At 52.9% G+C, this 20508-nt stretch overlaps 1 protein-coding gene across 1 annotated transcript in view; it reads left to right on the plus strand.

Moving 5' to 3' along the window:
• The window catches only part of WNT9B (Wnt family member 9B), a 28863-nt gene extending 8854 nt beyond the window's left edge, over positions 1-20009 (plus strand). Inside the window, exons 2-5 of the mRNA XM_006092259.3 lie at positions 12500-12563; positions 16909-17165; positions 17738-18003; positions 18746-20009. Of these exons, the coding sequence (XP_006092321.2) occupies positions 12500-12563; positions 16909-17165; positions 17738-18003; positions 18746-19219 (1061 nt within the window). The 3' untranslated portion in view covers positions 19220-20009. The remainder of the gene's footprint in view (positions 1-12499; positions 12564-16908; positions 17166-17737; positions 18004-18745) is intronic.
• Positions 20010-20508: the final 499 nt, after the last annotated feature.

The following is a 20508-nucleotide window of genomic DNA, read 5'->3' on the forward strand; positions in this document are numbered from 1 at the left end:
TCGAACGATACCAACACAAAAAAAAAGCTATAATACACAACCCCCACTCCCAACACAACCAACCCCACACGAACAATCAATTCCCCCCCAAACCCCCCCGAGCCTCCGAACTCCCTCCTGTACCTTCACTCAACCACGCTGGGCAAGGTTTTTTCTCACCCTGCGCCCGGGCCCCAGCTGTGTCTCGAACTCAAGCCTTCACTCCAGGACGCGGCCAAACCCCCCTCCCCGGTCGGGGGTCGCGCCCCCAACTGCGTCTCTCGCCTCCCTGGGCTCAGACCCCATCGCACCTTCTGGAGTCCGACGCCTGGGTCCCCTTCGCAGGCGCTCTTTCCCACCTTCCCTGTCCCAGACCTCATCTGCTCCCTCCGCGCGATCTCGGACCCTGGCCCAGCGCGTCCAGGTGCCTGTCGGCGCTCTGATGCCCGCTCTGGTTCTCACTCGGGGCCCCGTCTCCCCATCGAGGGCTCTGTCTAGCCACCGTCTTTGCCTCGGGCTCCCTCTCCGCCCTCTGCCTTTGACCCGCGGAGCGGAGACCCAGAGGCCGGGTGGAGGGGAGGAGGGTGGGCTGTCGCGGAGGCCCGGAGGGCATCGCGCGGGTCCGAGAAGAGCGGAGGAAACCGGGGACCGGGAGGAGTGTCCGCTGCAGACCCGAGAGGGAACTGTCAGCCGGGGAGATCCGACCAAAACTCAGACGGAGCGTCGGGTGAATTCTCCGGAGAATGAGAGCACGGGGCGGGCTGGGGGTGTTTGCAGCGCCACTTTCAGGGCAATGGGTTGTAGCTCCTTCCCTGGCGCTGGATTGCAGGCACTTGGGGTGGGTGTGAGGCCCTGCCCTGACCTCCACCCAAAGCCTGCTCCGACCGCGTGCCGTCTGTTACTTTGACTCGCGCCACTTTTTATGATCTTCACTCGAAGGTGAGGTCTACGGTCTGACTAGAAGGAGGGCAAGGAAACACCAAACAAGGGACCTGCAGAGATTGCTCTGAAGGGCCTTCCAGGGAGGGGCGAGTAAGGGTCTGAGTTGCCCTCACAGGCTGGAGTAAGGACTCGGGGCTAATTTCCAGGTCATGACCTCTGGTTAAAACACTCCTGGGCTGTGGGCAATGGCTTCTTTTTAAAATAGATGGAAGGGGCAAGAGCTTGTCAGCTCAAACCCTAGCTCCAGGCTCAGCTGCTGCTGACGTAGGAAGACCACTCACTTAGTCTTTAGGGCTACAGTGACCCCTTTTACAAAGAAGGGGATGATGGTATGACTGAGCCTCTTAGACCCACTCCAAGAGCAGTGCACAAACATTTTTTTTTCTGATGATTTCAGGCTTGAAGGCACTTATTGCCTCTGCAGGCAGGATATAATGGGTAGGGCACAGATTTGGGGTTCAGTTCCCAACTTTGCTACTTGCTAGCTGTGTGTTCTTGGCCAAATCACTTAACCTCTCTGTGCCTTGGTTCGTCATCTGTAAAGTGAGGATAATAGTTCCTATTTCATATGAAGATTGTGTGAGTTAGTACATGTGAGGCAAGCAGGACATGTCTAACACATAGTATATGCTCAACTAATGCCGATGATGATGATGAAGATGATGATATCCCAGCTCTGACAAGGGTTTCTGAGCCGAAATGGAGAGGAAGCCTGGACCATTCTGGCTGGCGTGGTAGGAAAGCAGAGGAGTTTGAAACAGTGCATGGGAGTAGAGTTTGAGGACTGAGCATGGCTGCAGCCTTGGAAATGAGAGGGGCGATGATTCCGGCTGGGTTAAGGGCGAGAGGGGTCCTGTGAGTATTGGAGCCACCTCTTCCAGGTTGTGAGCCTGGCTGGGCAGAGCTGGCAACGTACATTTAAGCCACCACCACCACGTCTGGGGAGCAGGACAAACACTAAGAGAATAAGCTAAAACTGGGCCTGTTATGTGCTGTTATGTGTTTGGTCTTATAGAGCCTGAGTTCTCCCTGGGGAAGCCCTGTTGCTCACCAGTCAGGCCAGGGTTCCCAGCTTCCCGTCAGAATTTGCTCTCTGGGAGGAATGTGTATCAGTCATCCACACTGTAGTGAGAATGTGAGGCAATGTGCTTCTCTCTTCTCCAGGTCACTTGCTTTTGAAGTCTCATTTCTGATTATAAGGTGAAGTGCTTTGGCATCTTGATAAAAGAACATTCAAACATCAGGAGAGCCAGTGAAGCCAATCTTTTGGGGATCGTCAAAATCCTAGAATCATAGACTTAAGAGTTGGAAGTGGCCCCCAAAGGATCTCTGGTCCAACTCCCTGCTTCAAGCAGGTCATGTATTATTAGCCCCATTTTTGAGATGAAACGACCATCCTTCCCAAACCACAGTAAGCTGGCAGCTGCTGCTACAGCTTCTACATGAACCTGGAGCCTAATTCTGTTGATGGTAATCTATAATAATAAAAGCGTAATATGCTAATTAGACCAGACAGCCGAACGACCTTCCAGACGAAGCCGGGACTGCAAGGGAAGCCCAGGTCCCGGTGCCAGAGGGAAGCTGGTGCCGCCAGCTGGGGGAAGGAAGGCCTACTCTTGCACAAATTTCGTGCATCGGGCCTCTAGTAAGAACATAATCACTAGTATCACAGTTTACAAATAACTTTCTCATACAGCTCTTCTCTCAGCTGATTCTCAGAGCCATTCCTGAGGAATATAGGATGGGCTGAGAGAAGAGCTGTATGAGAAAGTTATTTGTAAACTGTGATACTAGTGATTATGTTCTTACTAGAGGCCCGATGCACGAAACCAAGGGTCAGAAAGTTTCAACAACTCACCCAATGTCACACAGCATATCGGTGGGAGAGGCAGAATAGAAGCCAGTCTGGGCTCTTTGATCTACAGCCTCCAGAGCTAATACTGAGTGGTTGGTCACCCAGGGAAACAGCAGCTGCAAAGAAGGGTGCCCCCCTCCCCTGTTTAGTTAATTCTGTCAGACTCGTGGGTGCAGTGGAATGGGTGAGACCACAACATTCTCCCCTGTCCTCCATAATGAGACAGGATGCATGGAGCTCTGCTGGTGTGTCAGGTGGGCTCTCAAAGGATGGCACGTTGATGGTGAGATGGGAGGTAGACCAGAAGTCAGGAGCCCAGGTTTGCCCTATTTCTGGACCATTCTCTGTGTTGTCTGTGGTCAAGTCATTTGTTCCAGGATCCTTAGCACCTGGAGGTAGTAAGGTTTCCTAACAGGCTGGTCCTCGCCCGGAGTCTAGGATTATTCAACAGCTCATGTTTTGGTGTGAGAATTCTGCAAGTATTAACTGATGTGATGTTTTATAAATGAACATGCATTGTATATATGATGAGCTGGACACATGACAGGCCTTGTCATCCAATCCAGTTATGAAGTCATACCAATGGCTTTGTAACTAGAAATAGTCCCTTCGGATGCAACTTTTAAAATCATAGTTGACTTCCGTGGTTATTTTTAAACGTATGACCTCTGTGCTTATTGGGTTTCTTTCCTCGCTGGAGATGGTACAGAGAAGTTTATGAAAAGCACAGCTAGGCGTGAGTTAGAATCCAGATCATGCCTCTTGCTAACTGTGTGACTTTAAGCAAATGTCTTAACTTTGCTGAGTTTGGGTGACGATAACAGCCATCCTAAAGGCTGGTGTGAGGCCTAATTGAGCCAATGAATGAAAGATAGGTTATAGTAAGTATGTACTGAGCACATCCTAAGTGCTCAGTACAGTGCTTAGTACGCTTGGTGGTTGCTGGGGTTCTAGCCATCTTCTTGGGTTATGGAGACGTCATCATTGTAAAGAAGCAAAACACAACCTTAACTCCCCTCCTCTCCCCAATCAACATTACATACAATAAAATGCACGTGTTCTAAATGCACAGTTTGGGTTTTAACAAATGTCTGTCCCCATGTAACCACCACCACAATTACATTTCCTTCATCCCAAAGGATCCCCTGTGCTCCTTTGCAGCCAACCCTCCCCCACCAGCCCCAAGCCACCACTTCTCTACTTTCTGTCATTATAGATTAGTCTTGCCCATTGTAGAAGTTCATATAAATGGAATCATATGGTATATAGCTTCTGCTGTATGCATTCTTTTGCTCACAAAATAATGTCTTGAGAGTCATCCATGTTGTTGCATATGTCAGTAGCACATTCCTTTTTTTGCTGAGTAGTATTTCATTGTATGGATGTTCCTCAATTTGTTTATTCACTCACCTGTTGATAGACATTTGGTTTTTTTCCAGTTTGGAACTATTCCAAATAAAGTTGCTATGTACATGTCTTTTTGTGGACATGTGTTTTTATTTCTCTTGGATAAACATCTAAGACCGGATTGTTGGGTCACATGATATGTATGTGTTTAACTTTATAAGAAACAGTCAACTAGTATTCCAGAGTGGTTGTACCGTTTCACACAGTAATGTGTGAGAATTTCAAGTATTCCATATTCTTGTCAGCTACTGTCAGTCTTCATTTTGGCCATTTTAGTGGGTATGTCTTGGTATCTTGCTGTGGTTTTAATTTGCATTTTTCCATTGATGAATGCTGTGTTGAATATTTTTTATGTGACCATTGGTCATTTGAATATCTATTTCATTGACTTATTTGCTTTTTTATTGTTGAGCTGTAAGGGTTTTTGTTACTTTGGGTACAAGTCCTTTGTCAGAAAGTATTGGCAATATTCTATCCCTGTCTGTGGCTTGCCCTTTCATTTTCTTATTGGTATCTTATGAAGAACAGAAGTTTTTAATTTTGATGAAGTAAAATTTTTCAACATGTTCTTGTACAGTTTGTGCTTTTTTGGTATCCTATCCAAGAAACCTCTGCCACCAGAGGTTGTGAAGATTTCCTCCTGTGTTTTTTTCTAGAAGCTTTATAGGTTTAGCTTTTGCACTTAGGTCTATGATTCTTTTTTGAGTTACTTTGTGTGTGTGGTGTGAGGTAAGGTTTGAAGTTCATTGTTTTTTCATGTGGATAGCCACTTGTTCCAGCACCATTTGTTAAAAAGATGATCCTTTCTCCATTGTCATCTTTGTTGCAAATTGATTGAGCCAATAGATGAGGGCCTATTTCTGGACTCTCTTTTCCATTCCACTAATTTATATGCTTATCCTTATGCCAATACCACACAGTCTTGCTTACTGTAGCTGTTAAGTAAGTTTTGAAACCAAGGATGATAAATTGTCTGTCTTTTTTTTTCCAAAACTGTTTTGGCTACTCTAGGTTCTTTATATTTCCACATACATTTTAGTATAAACTTGTCAATATCTACAGAAAAGCCTGCTGGGATCTTGATTAGAATTGCAATGAATCTATAAATCAATTTATAGGAGATTGGCATTTAAACAATAGTGAGTCTCCTGATTTATAAACAGGCCATCTCTCTCTATTTAGGGCTTTTACATTTTAAGCAGTGTTTTGTAATTTTCAGTGTACAGGTCTTTTTAAAAAAATCCATTAAGTGTTTTATATATTTGGATGGTATTTATTTTTAATCAGAAAACATTTTTAGGAATTAATTGGGTACTGAGAAAACCAGGGTTGAAGGGAAGAAAGGGTAAAATAAATTTTACTGCTTTGGGGTAGTGGATTGGAAGCCAAACATCACTGATAAGAATCACTGTGTTTAGGGAAGGAATTCAGCCAGGCTTGTTACCCCCGCCCCCAAGAGTTGGGTTCTAAAGTTGGGTTTAGGGTGAAACCAGCCTCCTCAGTGGATGGTGGTGACGTTTCTGAGGCTGTGGAGTGGGAAAAGGAGGGGAGGGAAGCAGGTCAGCGGGACTCCTGGAGTGGCATCTCCCAAGTAAGAGAGGTCCTGGTACCTTTAGGCTTATGTGCTCAGGTAGATGTTGGACTCAAGAGGAGGTGGGCCAGGTACTGTGAGGGGACACCACCTCGGCTTCAGCCTGAGTAGGATTGGAGGCAGCCCAAGGTCCTGGTCTTGGAGTCACACACATTGAGTTCAAATCCTTCATCCAACTACTTGCAAAAGTGTGGCCCAGGCAAGTCACTTAGCTATTCTGATCTCAGTTTTCCCACCTATAAAAATGGGTTAATCCTTACCTCATGGGGTTGTTGTGAGGGTTAAATAAATGCGTATAAAAGTGCTGAAATGCTATCTGTGTATAAGGAGTCTGAGAAATTTCGTGATCTGTCTTAGAGCATCCAAGTGAAGGAGCATCTTTAGTGACATTTGCTCCTTCCTCTCTTCGTTTTTAGCCCATTGTATAATTGTACCCAGTCATTGTATAATTGGAATCCTTCTGTGGTCAGCACTTTATGTGCATATCATCTCATTTAACCATTGTGACAGCCTAGGAGATAGGTACTGATATAATTATCTTCATTTTCAGGTGAGTGGGGGAAAGTTCAGAGACCAAGTGCCTTGCCCAAAGCCACACAGCTAGTGGCTGGGAGCACCAAGATTTAAATTCTACTCTTCAGAATCCAGAGCCAACCTAGTCATCCCTGCCTCATGCTCCTGTTGAGCCCCAGCTGAGGCCTGCCTCCCTCTGGCCAGCTCAGGCCCTCTGAGACCCAACCTTTCACTTGGCTTCTATCATAGGCATCTCTTGTACTTCCTCTCTCCCTCTCTCTCTCTCATGAATATATATATATATATATATTCATGTTTTTATCAATTTTTAGAGATGGGAGAGAGAGAGAAATGTCATCAAGTGCCTGCTTCCTGCACGTCCCCTACCAGGGATTGAGCCCACAACCCGGGCATGTACCCCATCCGGGAATCGAACCTATGACTTCTTAGTTCCTGGGTTGATGCTCAACTGCTGAGCCACACTGGCTGGGTTGTACTTCATGTCTTAAACTCTTAATTTGTTACCCAATTCTTCATGTGCTCATGTCTCCAATTCATGCATAGCTCTCTTTAAGCAGAGGTCTTGGGGCCCTGCTGTGGTCTGAGGCGCCCCCCTTCCCCCAAGGCCTTAGCTTTGCTCCTGGTCTGCAGTGAATATCTGGGTGGGCAGTCGCCTCTCCCTTTCCCTGGTCCTTCCTCTCCCCCAGAACCCTCCTCTCTACCTCATCACATTTGTTCTTTCATCTGCTCACACTTGGCTCTCTGGAGCACATATTGCTTTGCCAGGATCTGGCCTGTATCTGGAAGGAGCTAAAAGCCAAGCAGAGAGCAGAGACTTACCTGATTAGACACCAGAGTCAGCCCCACCTGGCCTACCATGGGGATCCAGTGGCAGCCGAGATGCGCTTGGGGGTAGGGCAGTGGCCTCAAGGCCAGACCCCTCACTGGAGAGATGAAGACTGAGGAGGGGAGTGGGGGTGAAGAGTCTTAAAGAGCCAGGAAATACTTAGACCCCCATGTTCAGTCAGCGCTGGAATTTCCAAGGAAACTGATTTTAGGACAAGAGCAGAGAAGGTCTGCTCTCTTGACAGTTACAATCCCTTTGAGGCCAGATGCGCCTCAGAACTGAAGACTTTTCAGATTTTAGAAAGGTGATATAATGCATACATCGTGTATAACATGACATCCCCAGCAAGGTCTAGGCCAGCACCCGTCATCAGACACTTCATTTTTGCAGAGAAGCATCTACGTGTTGGGATAAATCAAGACCGTAAATATTCTCACTTTGGTTCAGGGCAGGTCTCTGCCACGTGAGTTCCTCCCAACTGTACAAACACTCGGCATTTTCAGAGCTGTCTGAAATTGGAATTGTGGGTAAAGGCTTGTGAACCTACGGCAAACTTTCAGCACGTGTCACCACCAGAGGCTGTGCAAGCTGAGTGTTAAAGAAAGACTTGGGCCAAGTTCTTGGCGGGTCCTCACTGGGTATCAAAGGGAGGCTCGGGCTGCCCTGAGCACAGTTTGCCCCCACAGGGCTGAGAGGGCTGGAGGACTCAGGGTCTGACTGACCACAGCCAGGTGGCCCTGAGCGCTGGCACCGGGGAGAGAACACACAAGTGATCACAGTCTAAGGGCCAGGGAGGGCATGGTTACAGGTGGGCTCCTTCAGAGCCACGCCCTCCCAGAGTCTATCAGGTTGGGCTTGGGAGCCAGACAGCAGGATGGCCAGGAAGTAGGGTTGGGAGAGGCTGAGGGAGAGCCTAGAGCTACACTCTAGGGGTTGGACATCTGAGGGATTTATGCAGCCAGCAGGTGTCTGAGGAACACTTGCTTAGAATGGAAGACCTGGGCCGGGGACAGGAGGACCTCAGGAGAAAAGAAACTATGATCTCTGCCAAGGAGCTTACAGGCCACTTGGAGAGACTGTCTGTGTGGCCCTGAGGAGGGAGAAAAGAGTGCCAACCCCACGAAACTAATGCTACTACATCTGCAAAATTGGAAGATGGGGAAGGGGGTGGGTAAAGTGGGACGGGGCTGACAAGTAAGGAGGTCTTCCTGGAAGAGATGGACAAGCATCATAGCATGTTAGAGCTGGCTGGGCCCTCTGTGTCCCTTTTCTCATTCTCTGCATTGTTGGAAAAGGCAGTGGCTATAAAAGGATACAGGGGCCTTAGCTGGTTTTCTTTTTTTTTTTTTTTTAATATATTTTATTGATTTTTTTACAGAGAGGAAGGAAGAGGGATAGAGAGTTAGAAACATCGATGAAAGAGAAGCATCGCTCAGCTGCCTCCTGCACACCCCCTACTGGGGATGTGCCCGCAACCAAGGTACATGCCCTTGACCAGAATCGAACCTGGGACCCTTGAGTCTGCAGGCCGACGCTCTATCCACTGAGCCAAACCGGCTAGGGCATTAGCTGGTTTTCTCAGTGGATAGAGCATCAGCCTGTGGCCTGAAGGGTCCCGGGTTCGATTCTGGACAAGGGCACGATTCCAGTAGGGGATATGCAGGAGGCAGCAGATCAATCATTCTCTCTCATCACTGATGTTTTTCTCCCTCTTCCTTCCTCTCTGAAATCAATAATATGTATGTATATGCGTGTGTGTGTATATATATGTGTGTGTATGTGTGTGTGTGTGTGTGTGTGTGTGTATATATATATATATATATATATATATATATATAATAAATAAATAAATAAGTAAATAGGTACAGGGGATCCATGAGGGGTTTTGGACTGAAAGGCATCCAGGTAGGAGGTACAGTGAGGAAAGGCATGGAGGTTGGACTGAGAGCCATGGCTGGAGAGCAAGGAGGAGACTGGCCTGGCCTGAGGAGCGGCGCCCTGTGCTGCAGCCCGGGCTCGCTGTGAGGCCAGCATGGTCCAAGGTGGGACGTTATTGTGGTCCTGCTCCGAAGGCCCCCGCTCTGTTCCCGAGGGAGCATCCCCTTGGGCTGTCCTGGACCACTCTGGCCCTCCCTAGGCATGTTCAGGGAGTGACTTCTTTACCAGCTTAGGAGGTCCCTGCTATTTCTGGAGCTGAGAGGAGGGGCGTGGGCCATCCCTGGGACCTGCGGGAGGACAAATGAAGTCTGCAGCACGGGACGTCTCTGCCTAGAGCACCTGCAAATAATGGAACTGTCCTTGTCACAGAGTGAGCACACATGAGACATTCCCTAGGGGCCTGGCTCTCCCAGGACCCACAGCCCAGCCGGAGCCTGCCTGTCCATGGGGAAGAGGGTGGCCACTCAAGAGCATGCCACACTAGTTATAGTTGGTCGGTCAACTTACCATGATTCGTAAGTTGGCCAGAGTCGCCCAGTCCAGGAGCCAGCATCCCGTGGTTGGGGCAGAGCTGGATGGGGTGCTGCTTGCCATGAGGAGAGGCAGCCTCAGCAACTGCTCGCCTTTCCCTGCAGTCCCCACTCCACGCCTCCTACTCCGCTCCTCCTCTGGGCCAGGGTTGGGCCTCTGGACCAAAGAACCTTGGGAAGCTTGTCTTTAGGGCTCCTGGCCTCCCTTTTCTCTACTCCCCCCGACTCCTTGCCCCAGGCCCCCAGTTTCTCTCTTCACAATCCCAGAGGCTCTCCCCTGACCATTTTTCTTTCTAGCAAAGTATGTGCTCGGCACTAGTATCATAGCGGACTCCCATGCTTTAGTGTGAATAAGCAGGCTGCTTCTCTCAAGTCAGAAGCTCTATTTCTGACTTTTGGCTGAAAGAAGAGTCAGTGTTAGACCAGGGCAAAGTAGCCTTTTAAACAAAGGGACCTTCTCTCCCTTGGGCTGCCCAGGGGGCCAGAGGAGTCCTGACCAGGTTTCCTTCCCTTCAAACCTACCTGTCTTGTACTCCCATCATCCTAGGCATTTGCTGTGGTGGTGTCTGATTTTGATTACCTGAAGCTTTACATTGAAACTGAAAGCGGAGACCACCAGACGGCTTGATATAAACAGTTAGGAGACCTGGGGCATAGGCCTAGCCCTGCCACGAACTCGGTGGGTCACCTTGGACAATCTTACATGGATTCTCAAGGCACCAGGCAGTTCAAAGCAGACACTTGGCAAACCTCTTGCCCTCCTCCCTGCCCCCAGAAGCCTCTGAGATACCCCCAGGAGCCATCATGGCCAAACCTTGGGACAGGGTGATCTTGCAGGCTTTATTCAGCCCTAAAAGAATGTTGTACATTTGGACCCAGCCAGGGACCTGGGGGAGATGTAGAGGCGAGGGATGTCTCTGCACAGGAGTGACTTTGGGGACCCTCCGTGCCACCTGATCCATGCGTGTGATGGATGAAGGCTTCCTCTCCTCAGCTTCAGCCTGAGCCTGAGTGGAGAGGGAGGGAGGTGGGAGGGAGGAAGCGGGGAGCATTTCCTTCCCAGATGTTGCACTTGTTACGCTGTGAATACTGGAGATCGTTGAGATGCGAAGCATGTTTGCTGTGTGGGCTGCGTGCTGCCCACTTAGCTCATGAGCACGTCTCCCCATGCCAGCCTCAGCGGGCAGCCCAGTCTGCGGAAACAGGAAGCAGAGCTGTTCTTAGAGAGACAAAGCCCACAGCTGGGACTGGCTCTTTCTCTCTAAGCCAGGGATTGGGCGGGGCAGGGGTGGGGGTGGTGGGAGGCTCTGGTGGGCTCCTGGCGGGGAGGTGGTGAGGAGATGCAGTCCTCAAGGTGGGTTCTGAGGTTGAGAGCTGGGGGGCAAAGAAAGGCTGGACCCAGGAGGGGCTGGGGGACCCCGACAGGAAAGTAGTGAAGGTCCTTGTTTATTTCAGTCTTCTGTGGGTAAACCTGGCATGAAGCTGATGCTCAATAAAGTCCTCCATCTTGATTTTAAATGAGTGGGTGAGTGAAAGGAGGGAGTGGGAGCAAAGCTAGGACATGTAACGGCGGAATTGGCCAGGCTGCTCCTCAAGGACTTCTTCCTGGGGGAGGCGTGAGGGGGCGCTGACTCCAGGAGAGGGGGCAGGAGTCTGAGGATGGAGGGAAGGATGAGCTGCTCAGGACAGCTGAGGGCAGGAAGAGGGGAGAGAAGCCTGGGGCGGTGTGGAGGGGCCCCCTCTCTGAAGGACTGTTTGCTCAGAACCATGGATGCTCTCTTCCTGGGCTACTCACTGCCCTCACTAACTCTCCCCTTCTGGGAAGAGGTGGGTAATGGAGAGCGAGCACGGATGGGGGTAACAAGTTGGGGGGAGAGAGAGAGAGAGAGAGAGAGAGAGAGAGAGAGAGAGAGAGAGAGAGAGAAGGGGTCCAGTGAGGGCTGGGAAAGTGGGCTGAGATGTTTGAGATGAAAGCACAAAAGGAGCACTTACCATGTAAACGGCCCTGCAGCGGAAGCCTGTTATCAGAGCATCTAATGGGGTTTTTAGGGCCAAGGCCAATGCTCCAGGCAGGGCAAGGCTTTCCTGGTTCCCAGGCAGCTGCCTGCAGTTGGCATGGGCCCTGGTGCCAGGCACAGCTCCTGGCCCCTCCAGCTAAGGGTCCAGACATGCTGGCATGACCTGGTGCCCTGGAAACCACCAGCCTTGTCTGATGCCAACCCCCACTTACCCACCACATCCTGGGGGTGGCCTCCTCTGGACCCATCAGACCCTCTCAAGCAGAAACAAGTGTGGAGGGGGGAGTGGAAAAGCAGAGCCTGGGGCACCCTCAGGTGATGGGAAGTGTTTTCCACCTGCCAGGTCTGGGAGCTTCCTCCGCCTCCCCCCCACCCCCCACCCCCACCTCCCACTACAGGCAGGACCAGGACGGAGACCGGCCACGGTCAGGTTCTCCCCCAGATGATTTGGGTCCCTGAGCAGCTACTGATTGTTCCTCGGGGAGCTGGGCTGGTTCAAAACTTCCTTCTCCTTCCCCTGCCCCTTGGGGCCTCAGGAGAGTCTGGGCTACTCTTGCATTCAGCTATGTTTTCTCTAGACTGTGAGCTCCTTGAGGGCAGGAGGGGGTCCCAGCACCCAGCACAGTGTGCGGCACATAGTAGGTACTTAAGAAGGACACTTACCTGGAGCTTATTATGTGCCAGGCAGTGTTCTAAGAGCTTTACAATGTGAACTCATTTCACCCCAGGACAGCCCTGTGAGGCAGGCACGGTGAGACCTGCATTTTACAGATGAAACACAGAGCGGTGGCGTCCCTTTTCCAAGGTGGCTCGACTAGTAAGAGGTGGAGGTGGGATTTGAATTCAAGCCGTCTGGCCCCGGTCACGCTCTCGCACTAGTGACCATGAACCTGTTAGATGGAACGGCTCAGGGGCGAGTGGATGTCCTCACGGTCACCAACGAGTGAGGGCAGACCTGGGACCCAACTGCCCAGATCAGAACTGCCTTGGGGACCTGAGGTCCTTGGGTCCCCACACTCCAGCAGGTGATGGGTGATTGTTCCAGGATGAACCCCACTTCTTGTCAGGGGTTTGATGGCTCCCGAGTCCTGCGGATGGTAAACCAAAGCAGTCTCCTGGGAAGCCTTCCCCAAAGCCTGGAGAGCCTTCTTTTGCGAACTTCAAGGTCATCCCAGATGGGGCTGCTTCAGCCAAAACTGTGAGTGACCTTGGGGAATGTGAAAGGAGGCAGAGGTGTCAAGGGCCAGGAGTGGACAGAAGAGATATCTGGGTTGGGGGGTGCGGTTGGGGGGTGAGATGGAGTCCTGAGGGGCACCCTTGTCTTTTCCCACTCTATGGGGAGACGAGGTGGTCAGGGAAGTGTCTGGGGATGGCCTGGGGTCAAAGCCAAATGCATCTCATTGTATGGGAGTGGGGGTTTCTTGTCTTATTATTAACCTAAGGGTCATGGGCCCAGGGGGCAGAGGATATAGGCTGGGGCCAAAGAAGGGAGGAGAATGGAGATGGTCACATGTACTTTCTTAATGGGAGAGGAGAGTCTGGAAATCAGCCTGTGGAAGCTGGACTGGATGCAGGAATGGGGGAGACCAGCTGGGCCAAAGCAGGTGCAACCAATGAGGTCCCAGGAGGCTCAGGAGCACGAGTCAGGCAGGGAAGCCTGGGAGCTCAGCCCAGAAGAGCCATGAGCAAATTTGCAAATTCTTCGTCCTCTGCTCGTTGGTTCAGAACGCTGGTCACTTGTTTGGCTGACAGTCTGACCTCACCAAGGAGCAGTGTCTTTATTAGAACCCCAAATTTGTCTGGACTTATTAGCTTAACGAAGGGCACTTGATCTTCTCCAGTTTACTCCCATGGAGCTCAACTAATATGTGGGCCATTGAGATTTTTGCAGAGGGGGCTGGTGTGTGGGTTCTCAGGCCTGGGGTGCCAGAGAATGTGGCTTCTTTAAGGGGAGAGAATCATGTCCACGGACCTGGAACAGACTGGAACCTGCACCACCTAGAATTCTCCCAAGGCCCAGGAAGAAGCCTTCCCTAGCGGATGCCCTGGGACGGGCACGTGGAGAAGAGTTCACAAGCACCGTTTAAGGAGATGCCTTCAGGCGTTTTCTAAATTTGATGTCAGGGCCCTATTTCTTCAAAGGAAATATGATCTCAAACCGCAACATGGAAAACAAATAAGGGGAAAACTGGGTCCCGGAAGGGCTCCCAGCTGTCCTCCTTCTAGGCCCTGAGGGGCAGTGCCAGGGAGCCTTCTCTGAGGGCAGCCCTGGGCAGCCCAAGGCCCAGTGTGGCCTGAGGTCCCTGTGCGGTTGGCTGCCTTTCCCCACCATTAATCGCTACTTAGTGTCATTACCGCTAATAAAATTAACCGACTTTATACTGGACTCCTGGGGCCATCAATCACAGGGTCTATTATATGAAATTAAAAACACACACACACACAAAAACAAAACAAAACATGTGCCTGTGGATGGGGAAAGGGTGCGGAGCCTGGCTCACAGGTGCAGCCTGGGGCACGCTGGTACTCCACAGCTGGCATAAGGACCTGGTCAGGGGCGGCAGGCACCCTTGGTTAGACAAACCAACTCCAAGTCTTGACACTGTACTATAGGTAGGAGCGTCTCAAGCAAGAACACAGCTGACCCCAGGAAGACCCTGCTCCCCAGATTCTCTCTCCCACTCTCTTGATGCATTGGTTCATTCTCTCTTTAGATCAGCTTCCTTTTTTTGTTTTTTATCACCTGAGTTACAGGCCCAGTCACCAAAAAAGAGAGAGAAAGCAACTGTATGCTCTTTTAATTCAAATTCCAAATTCCCAGAGAAAGGACTGATTGGCCCAGCTTGGGTCATGTGACCCTCATTGGTTCAAATCAACAGGCCAGAGCAGCAAGGCAGCCAACCCATGTAGATGGCCACCAGGATACAGGACTCTTTTGAACTAGTAGAACCATTTCACCGAGAGCCTCTGGGGAGGGTAAGGTGAGCTCTAATCCTAAACCCCACCTTGCTACTGATCTGCTGGGCAACTTGGCCCAGTCACTACCTCTTCAGGTGTCTACATAGTAATTTAAAGGGCTTAGTAATAAGCACTCACAAAGTGGTAGATATGTCATCTCATATAACATAATATACCTGTAATGATACAACAATAATAGCTATTATTCTTAAAATGGCATTTGAGACAGGCCTTAAAGGACGTGCAACACTGTTGATCAAAATCCCTATCACTCCCTGCTTGTTCTGCTGTCAATCAGCTGCTACAAGGAAAGTACCAATTTCTGAAACATAGGCACTGTCCCTGGTGTGGGGAGGACATTTGAGGGACTGCATGGCTGCTGCCCCTTTGCTCCCTGCAGCCCCCCAGTGGCTCTCCACCCTGGAAGCCAGTCAGGGTGGGGCCTCCTCAGCTTCTGCTATGGACCAGCCAAGGGTCAAGCTCCAAGGGTTTCCTGCCAGGCTGCAGGGAGGGGTTTGGGTGTAGACCTGGTGGACTGGAAATTTACCCATTTGCCCCCAGATTAATGATTAACGGGTCCCTGCCCTCACCCTGTCTGGGAGGGGAACCCAGGGCCAGGCTGGGCCAGGAGGAGCCTGATAGCATCTGTCTCTGCTCGGAGGTTTCAGAGATATGCTCCATGCTGGGTTGGCTGCACCTGATGGGTTTGGAATCTACAGGCACTTTCTGGGGGCACCTGGGGCCTGGCCAGGACCGGCACCCACCCAGACAGGGAGGGCATGGCATCTAGCCAGATGTCCTGGCTGGGGCAGGTGGCTCCAAACAAGAGAACTGTGCCCTTGTGTCCATGGGACATGGGCCTTTCTGACCCCTCAGGGCTTGGCCAGGACCTGCCTTGGAGCAGGAATGACCAGTGCCACGTTCAAGCAGGAGCTTTGAGAGCCATCGTGTGGTTCTACCTTGGCTCTTCTACCTTGACCATGAGGCCAGCATGTTCCAGAAAGGGGCTACGTCCTCCAGCCTGGGCCTGGGATGATACAGTTTCTACCCTCGCAGAGGGCCACCAGGGTATGGGACAGGGAATTTTTGAACTAGTAGAACCATTCCACAGAGAGCCTCTGGGGAGGGTGAGGTGAGCTCTAATTCTAGTCCCCGCCTTGCTGCTGATCTGCTGGGCGACTCGGGCCCGACACTGCCTCTTCAAAAAGCCTTTGTTTCCTTATCTGGACAAAGGGAAGACTGCCCGAGTTAAGATAGTCAAGCATCTTGCAAGAGGAAAGGATTCTGAGAAACTCTAGCCTGTCCCAGGCACTGTGGTTGGTACTTTTCATGTAATCCCCCCAGCACCCCCAGGAGGTAGAGAGGATCGCTGTTCCCACTTTCCGGAGGAGAAGACCAAGCCTTCAAGGTTATACAGCTAGGAAGTGGCAGGCAGGCTTAGAACTTGGCAGCCGGATTCCAGAACCCACGAACTTCAGATATTGTAGAACGAGAAGTCAGGGGCTGATGGCCTAATGGAAATTCAGCTCCTTCACCTTCACTCACCCATCTGTCAGTCTGTCTATCCACCCACCATCCCATCCTTCCTCCCCTTCCCTCCCTCCTTCTTTCTTTCCTTCCACCCATTCTTCCATCCAAGTGAATATTCCCCAAGCATTTCTTAAAACAGGCACTGAGTGGCCAGATGGTTGAAGATCTATCTGGGAACAAGTTAGGTTGGCGTGGGATTACTTGGGCGGTGACATATGTAAGGGAGAAAGGGCTATCGGGGAGAATGGCTGGGTGTCTGTTCACGGTGCACAGCACTCGGCCTCCTCCCCCCCACCCCCTTGGAATGAAAGTGGCCCTCCCCTCTGGACAGCTACCAATGCTACATGCAGTATTTCCCAAACTTCCCTGATCATTGAGGCTGCCCAGGGATGTGGTAAATATACAGATTCCCCAGGCCCCACTCCAGACCAACAGAAGCAGAATTGCTAAGTGTGGATCCTGGAAACCTGGGTCTTAAGGACCCTGGGTGATGGTTCTGATCGGGCAAGTTTGGGAAATTGGGTGGGTAAGAAGGGCAGAGACTTTGGCATCTAGAAAACACGCTTGGGGTCTTGTACTGGCCCTTGTTAGAAGCCCCTTGGTTTCCTACTCTGCAAAAAGGGAATATAACCCCATGGGGCTGGCCTCCCTCCCAGAAATAACGAACCCCTCCAAGAAGGCCCCTTCCCCTCACCTGCCCTTGTCCTCAAGAACTGTCATCTTTAGATCCCTCCCCCACCCCCACTCTGCAGCCCATCGGGACTCCCAAGGTCACAGGTCTCCCTTCTCGCCCTCTCTAGCCTGACTGGACGGCAGGTCCTGACGCCCTTCCCAGGACTGGGCACCGCGGTGGCCCCAGCTCAGGGAGGGGCCCACCTGAAGCAGTGCGACCTGCTGAAGCTGTCCCGTCGGCAGAAGCAGCTCTGTCGGCGGGAACCTGGCCTGGCTGAGACCTTGCAGGATGCTGCCCACCTCAGCCTGCTCGAGTGCCAGTTCCAATTTAGGCACGAGCGCTGGAATTGCAGCCTGGAGGGGAGGACGGGCCTGCTCAAGAGAGGTAGGGAGGAGGGCAGAGAGGAGGGCTGGGGCAGGAGGGCTGGGAGGGGGAGGGCTGGGAGGGGGAGGGCTGGGGCAGGAGGGCTGGGAGGGGGAGGGCTGGGGCAGGAGGGCAGAGAGGAGGAGGGCTGGGAGGGGGAGGGCTGGGGCGGGAGGGCTGGCGGGGAGTCTGCCCTTCCCACACCCCTGGCCCCTGTGCTCAGTCCACACTGCCCTTGCGAATCCAGCACAGTCCTGAGGGAGCCGAGTCCTGGATTAATGAGGCCCGTTCATGAGGGCATGTTTCAGAAGTGGGTTAGTCCAACTTGTTCACACGTGGACTTGGAGTCAGGAGCAGCGGTTCAGTCCCAGCGTTGTCCCTCACCAGGTGCCTAAGTCACTTCTCTTTGCACCTCGGCGTTTTCACCTGTCCCCCTGACCTGCCGCCGGGAGAATCTGGGCATATACCCACCGTGAACGGCAAAGTCCCATCTTAAATAGCAACTCGCAGCCTGAGCCGAAGGGCAGGTGGCAGGGCGGCTGCCCGGGCTGCGTCCTCGGGTTCACATGCCCCTCCTCCTGCTCCCGGCCCAGGTTTCAAGGAGACGGCCTTCCTGTACGCGGTGTCCTCGGCCGCCCTCACCCACACGCTGGCCCGGGCCTGCAGCGCCGGGCGCATGGAGCGCTGCACCTGCGACGACTCTCCGGGCCTGGAGAGCAGGCAGGCCTGGCAGTGGGGCGTGTGCGGCGACAACCTCAAGTACAGCACCAAGTTCCTGAGCAACTTCCTGGGGCCCAAGAGAGGAAGCAAAGACCTGCGGGCACGGGCAGACGCCCACAACACCAACGTGGGCATCAAGGTGAGCCGGTTCCTGGTGGCCCCGAGCCCTCCCAGCCAGAGCGCGAGGCCCGCAGGAGGTCCGCCCCCATCTGCCCCCCAGCACACACTCAGGCTGGGCACCTCTTTCCTGCAGCCAACATTCCTTGGGCATCGACTTTGGCCCATGACCGGGAAACAGGGAAGGGTTCTGGGGGTCAGCAGCACTGGGCCAGGGGTGGGAGCCAGGGTTGGGACAGGCCATGGTGAGGCAGGAGCATGTTTGGAAAGGGGTCTCCATTCCAAGGACTAGCCTTCCTGGAGGTCTTAGAAGCCAACAGAGTTAGAAACAAGTTAGAAAGCTTTGATCTGGTGCAACCCCCACTCCTCCTCCAATTTTACACACGGGAAGAGGAGGGAAGGAACTGGCTGAGGTCACATAGCGAGAGGACTAGAGGGTAAAGTGTCTCGTCTATGGGGCTGGGAAGGCTGGGAGAGGCGGGGCTCCAACGCTTTAGGAAACCGAGTTCTGCGCCCGCATCACTGAGTTGTGCGACCCACGGCTGCTGTATTCAGTTGTGCACGCCGTCCATTGCCACAAGGACTCTGGCCCGGGGAAGGGGCTGCGGCTGAGGTCCAGCCCACACTGCTCTCACCACGGCGTGCGTGTTGGCACAGGACGCTTCTGCCCAGGGGAAGAGGAGCCTTGGGCTGGTTTGCACACAGATGCCACCTGGCTAACGTTCCTGGGCCCCTGACCCGCCTCCATTCTGCTCTCCTCGCAGGCCGTGAAGAGTGGCCTCAGGACCACGTGTAAGTGCCACGGCGTGTCGGGCTCCTGCGCCGTGCGCACCTGCTGGAAGCAGCTCTCCCCGTTCCGAGAGACGGGCCAGGCGCTGAAGCTGCGCTACGACTCGGCGGTCAAGGTGTCCAGTGCCACCAACGAGGCCTTGGGCCGCCTGGAGCTGTGGGCACCCGCCAGGCTGGGCAGTGCCACCAAGGGCCTGGCCCCCCGGCCCGGGGACCTGGTCTACATGGAGGACTCACCCAGCTTCTGCCGGCCCAGCAAGTACTCCCCTGGCACGGCAGGCCGGGTGTGCTCCCGGGAAGCCAGCTGCAGCAGCCTGTGCTGCGGGCGGGGCTATGACACCCAGAGCCGCCTGGTGGCCTTCTCCTGCCACTGCCAGGTGCAGTGGTGCTGCTACGTGGAGTGCCAGCAGTGCGTGCAGGAGGAGCTCGTGTACACCTGTAAGCACTAGGTCTGTGGCCCAGTGTGCCAGCCGGGCACTGCCAGGACCTCCCTCAGTGCCCAGCGCCCAGCTGCCCAGCTGGCCCCTCGGGGCAGATACTCCTGCATGCATGCGCTCATCGACGTGCGTGCCAGGCACACGTACTCCTCTCACCATCGCGCCTGGCAGCCTCCCCCTCCCTCAACACTCAGCCGTGAGAGGTGCAGGCTCCACCCTGAACCCCAGGGTCCCCAGTCTTTTTTGAGGACTTGGAGCAGGAAGGCGGAGTGGGAAAGATGTGGAAGGAAATGAGAGAGACCAGGAGGAGGGCAGGCCCGGGGTTTCAGAGGGGACGGAAGAAATCTCCCGCCGTCTCCGTTCCTAGGATAAGTGGCCTAGAGCCGGGAAGATGCAGGGAGTTGAGCTTCTGCGTGAAGAAGGCACAGGGAGGCAGTGTCAGCTGGAAGCCAAGGCTGGAGCCTGGCTGGGATGGGTCAGTCCCTCCTGTGGGCCCTGCTCAGATCTCAGCAAACCCAGGGACCACAAACCATCACTGCCTAGAGAGGAGGGACAAGGCAGGGGATGGGAGCTGTAGGTTTGGAGAAAAGAAAGCTTTCTGGGCTTGCGTGGACCAAGTCAGATACTGCGTCCTTGATTATGTTTTTAAAATCTGCCTGTGCTGAGGCCTCTTTCTTGTCTTGAGAGCTGTTACCCGAACCCACCCAGCCCTGCTCAGCAAGAGCACCAGTGGATGCAAGACCCAGAGGGAGCGCAGTCCCCGGGGTGGGGCTCTGATAGTGCATCGAGGCTGCACAGGGAGACAGTGGACCCTCCCAGTTTTCTCTGGGACCCCGAACCTTTAGTCCCAGCCCAGGAGAAGGTGACAGCTCCCTGGTGCCAGGCAGGGATGTGGTGCCAGACAAGCTCAGTGTCTCAGCTTCCCCTTGAGCTGGCTTTGGTCCCCATGGCTGGGGTCCCCCTGCGCTGTGAAGCACCAACACAGTTGACATTTGTGACACAGAAGGGTTGGCTTATGCGTCCTGATTCTGGTTACATTTCTACTCTGTCGGCTACTCATCTACTTAAGGTTTTTGCCCTGGGGAGGGATAGGGACAGGAAACTCTTTGCTAAGCCTGGTTTCTTGGGGGGCCCCTTTACTTACTAATGGGCCCTCTGCCTAAAAAACAGAAGTAACTTTGCTGATTTCCTCCAATCCTGTGGACATTGTCCATGATACCTACCAAGGCCCTGTGTGGGAGGAGGAGAGAGAGGCTGGTACACACACACACACACACACACACACACACACACGCCTGCAC

This window comes from Myotis lucifugus, unplaced genomic scaffold (genome assembly GCF_000147115.1).
Source record: "Myotis lucifugus unplaced genomic scaffold, Myoluc2.0 scaffold_99, whole genome shotgun sequence".
NCBI lineage: Eukaryota > Metazoa > Chordata > Mammalia > Chiroptera > Vespertilionidae > Myotis > Myotis lucifugus.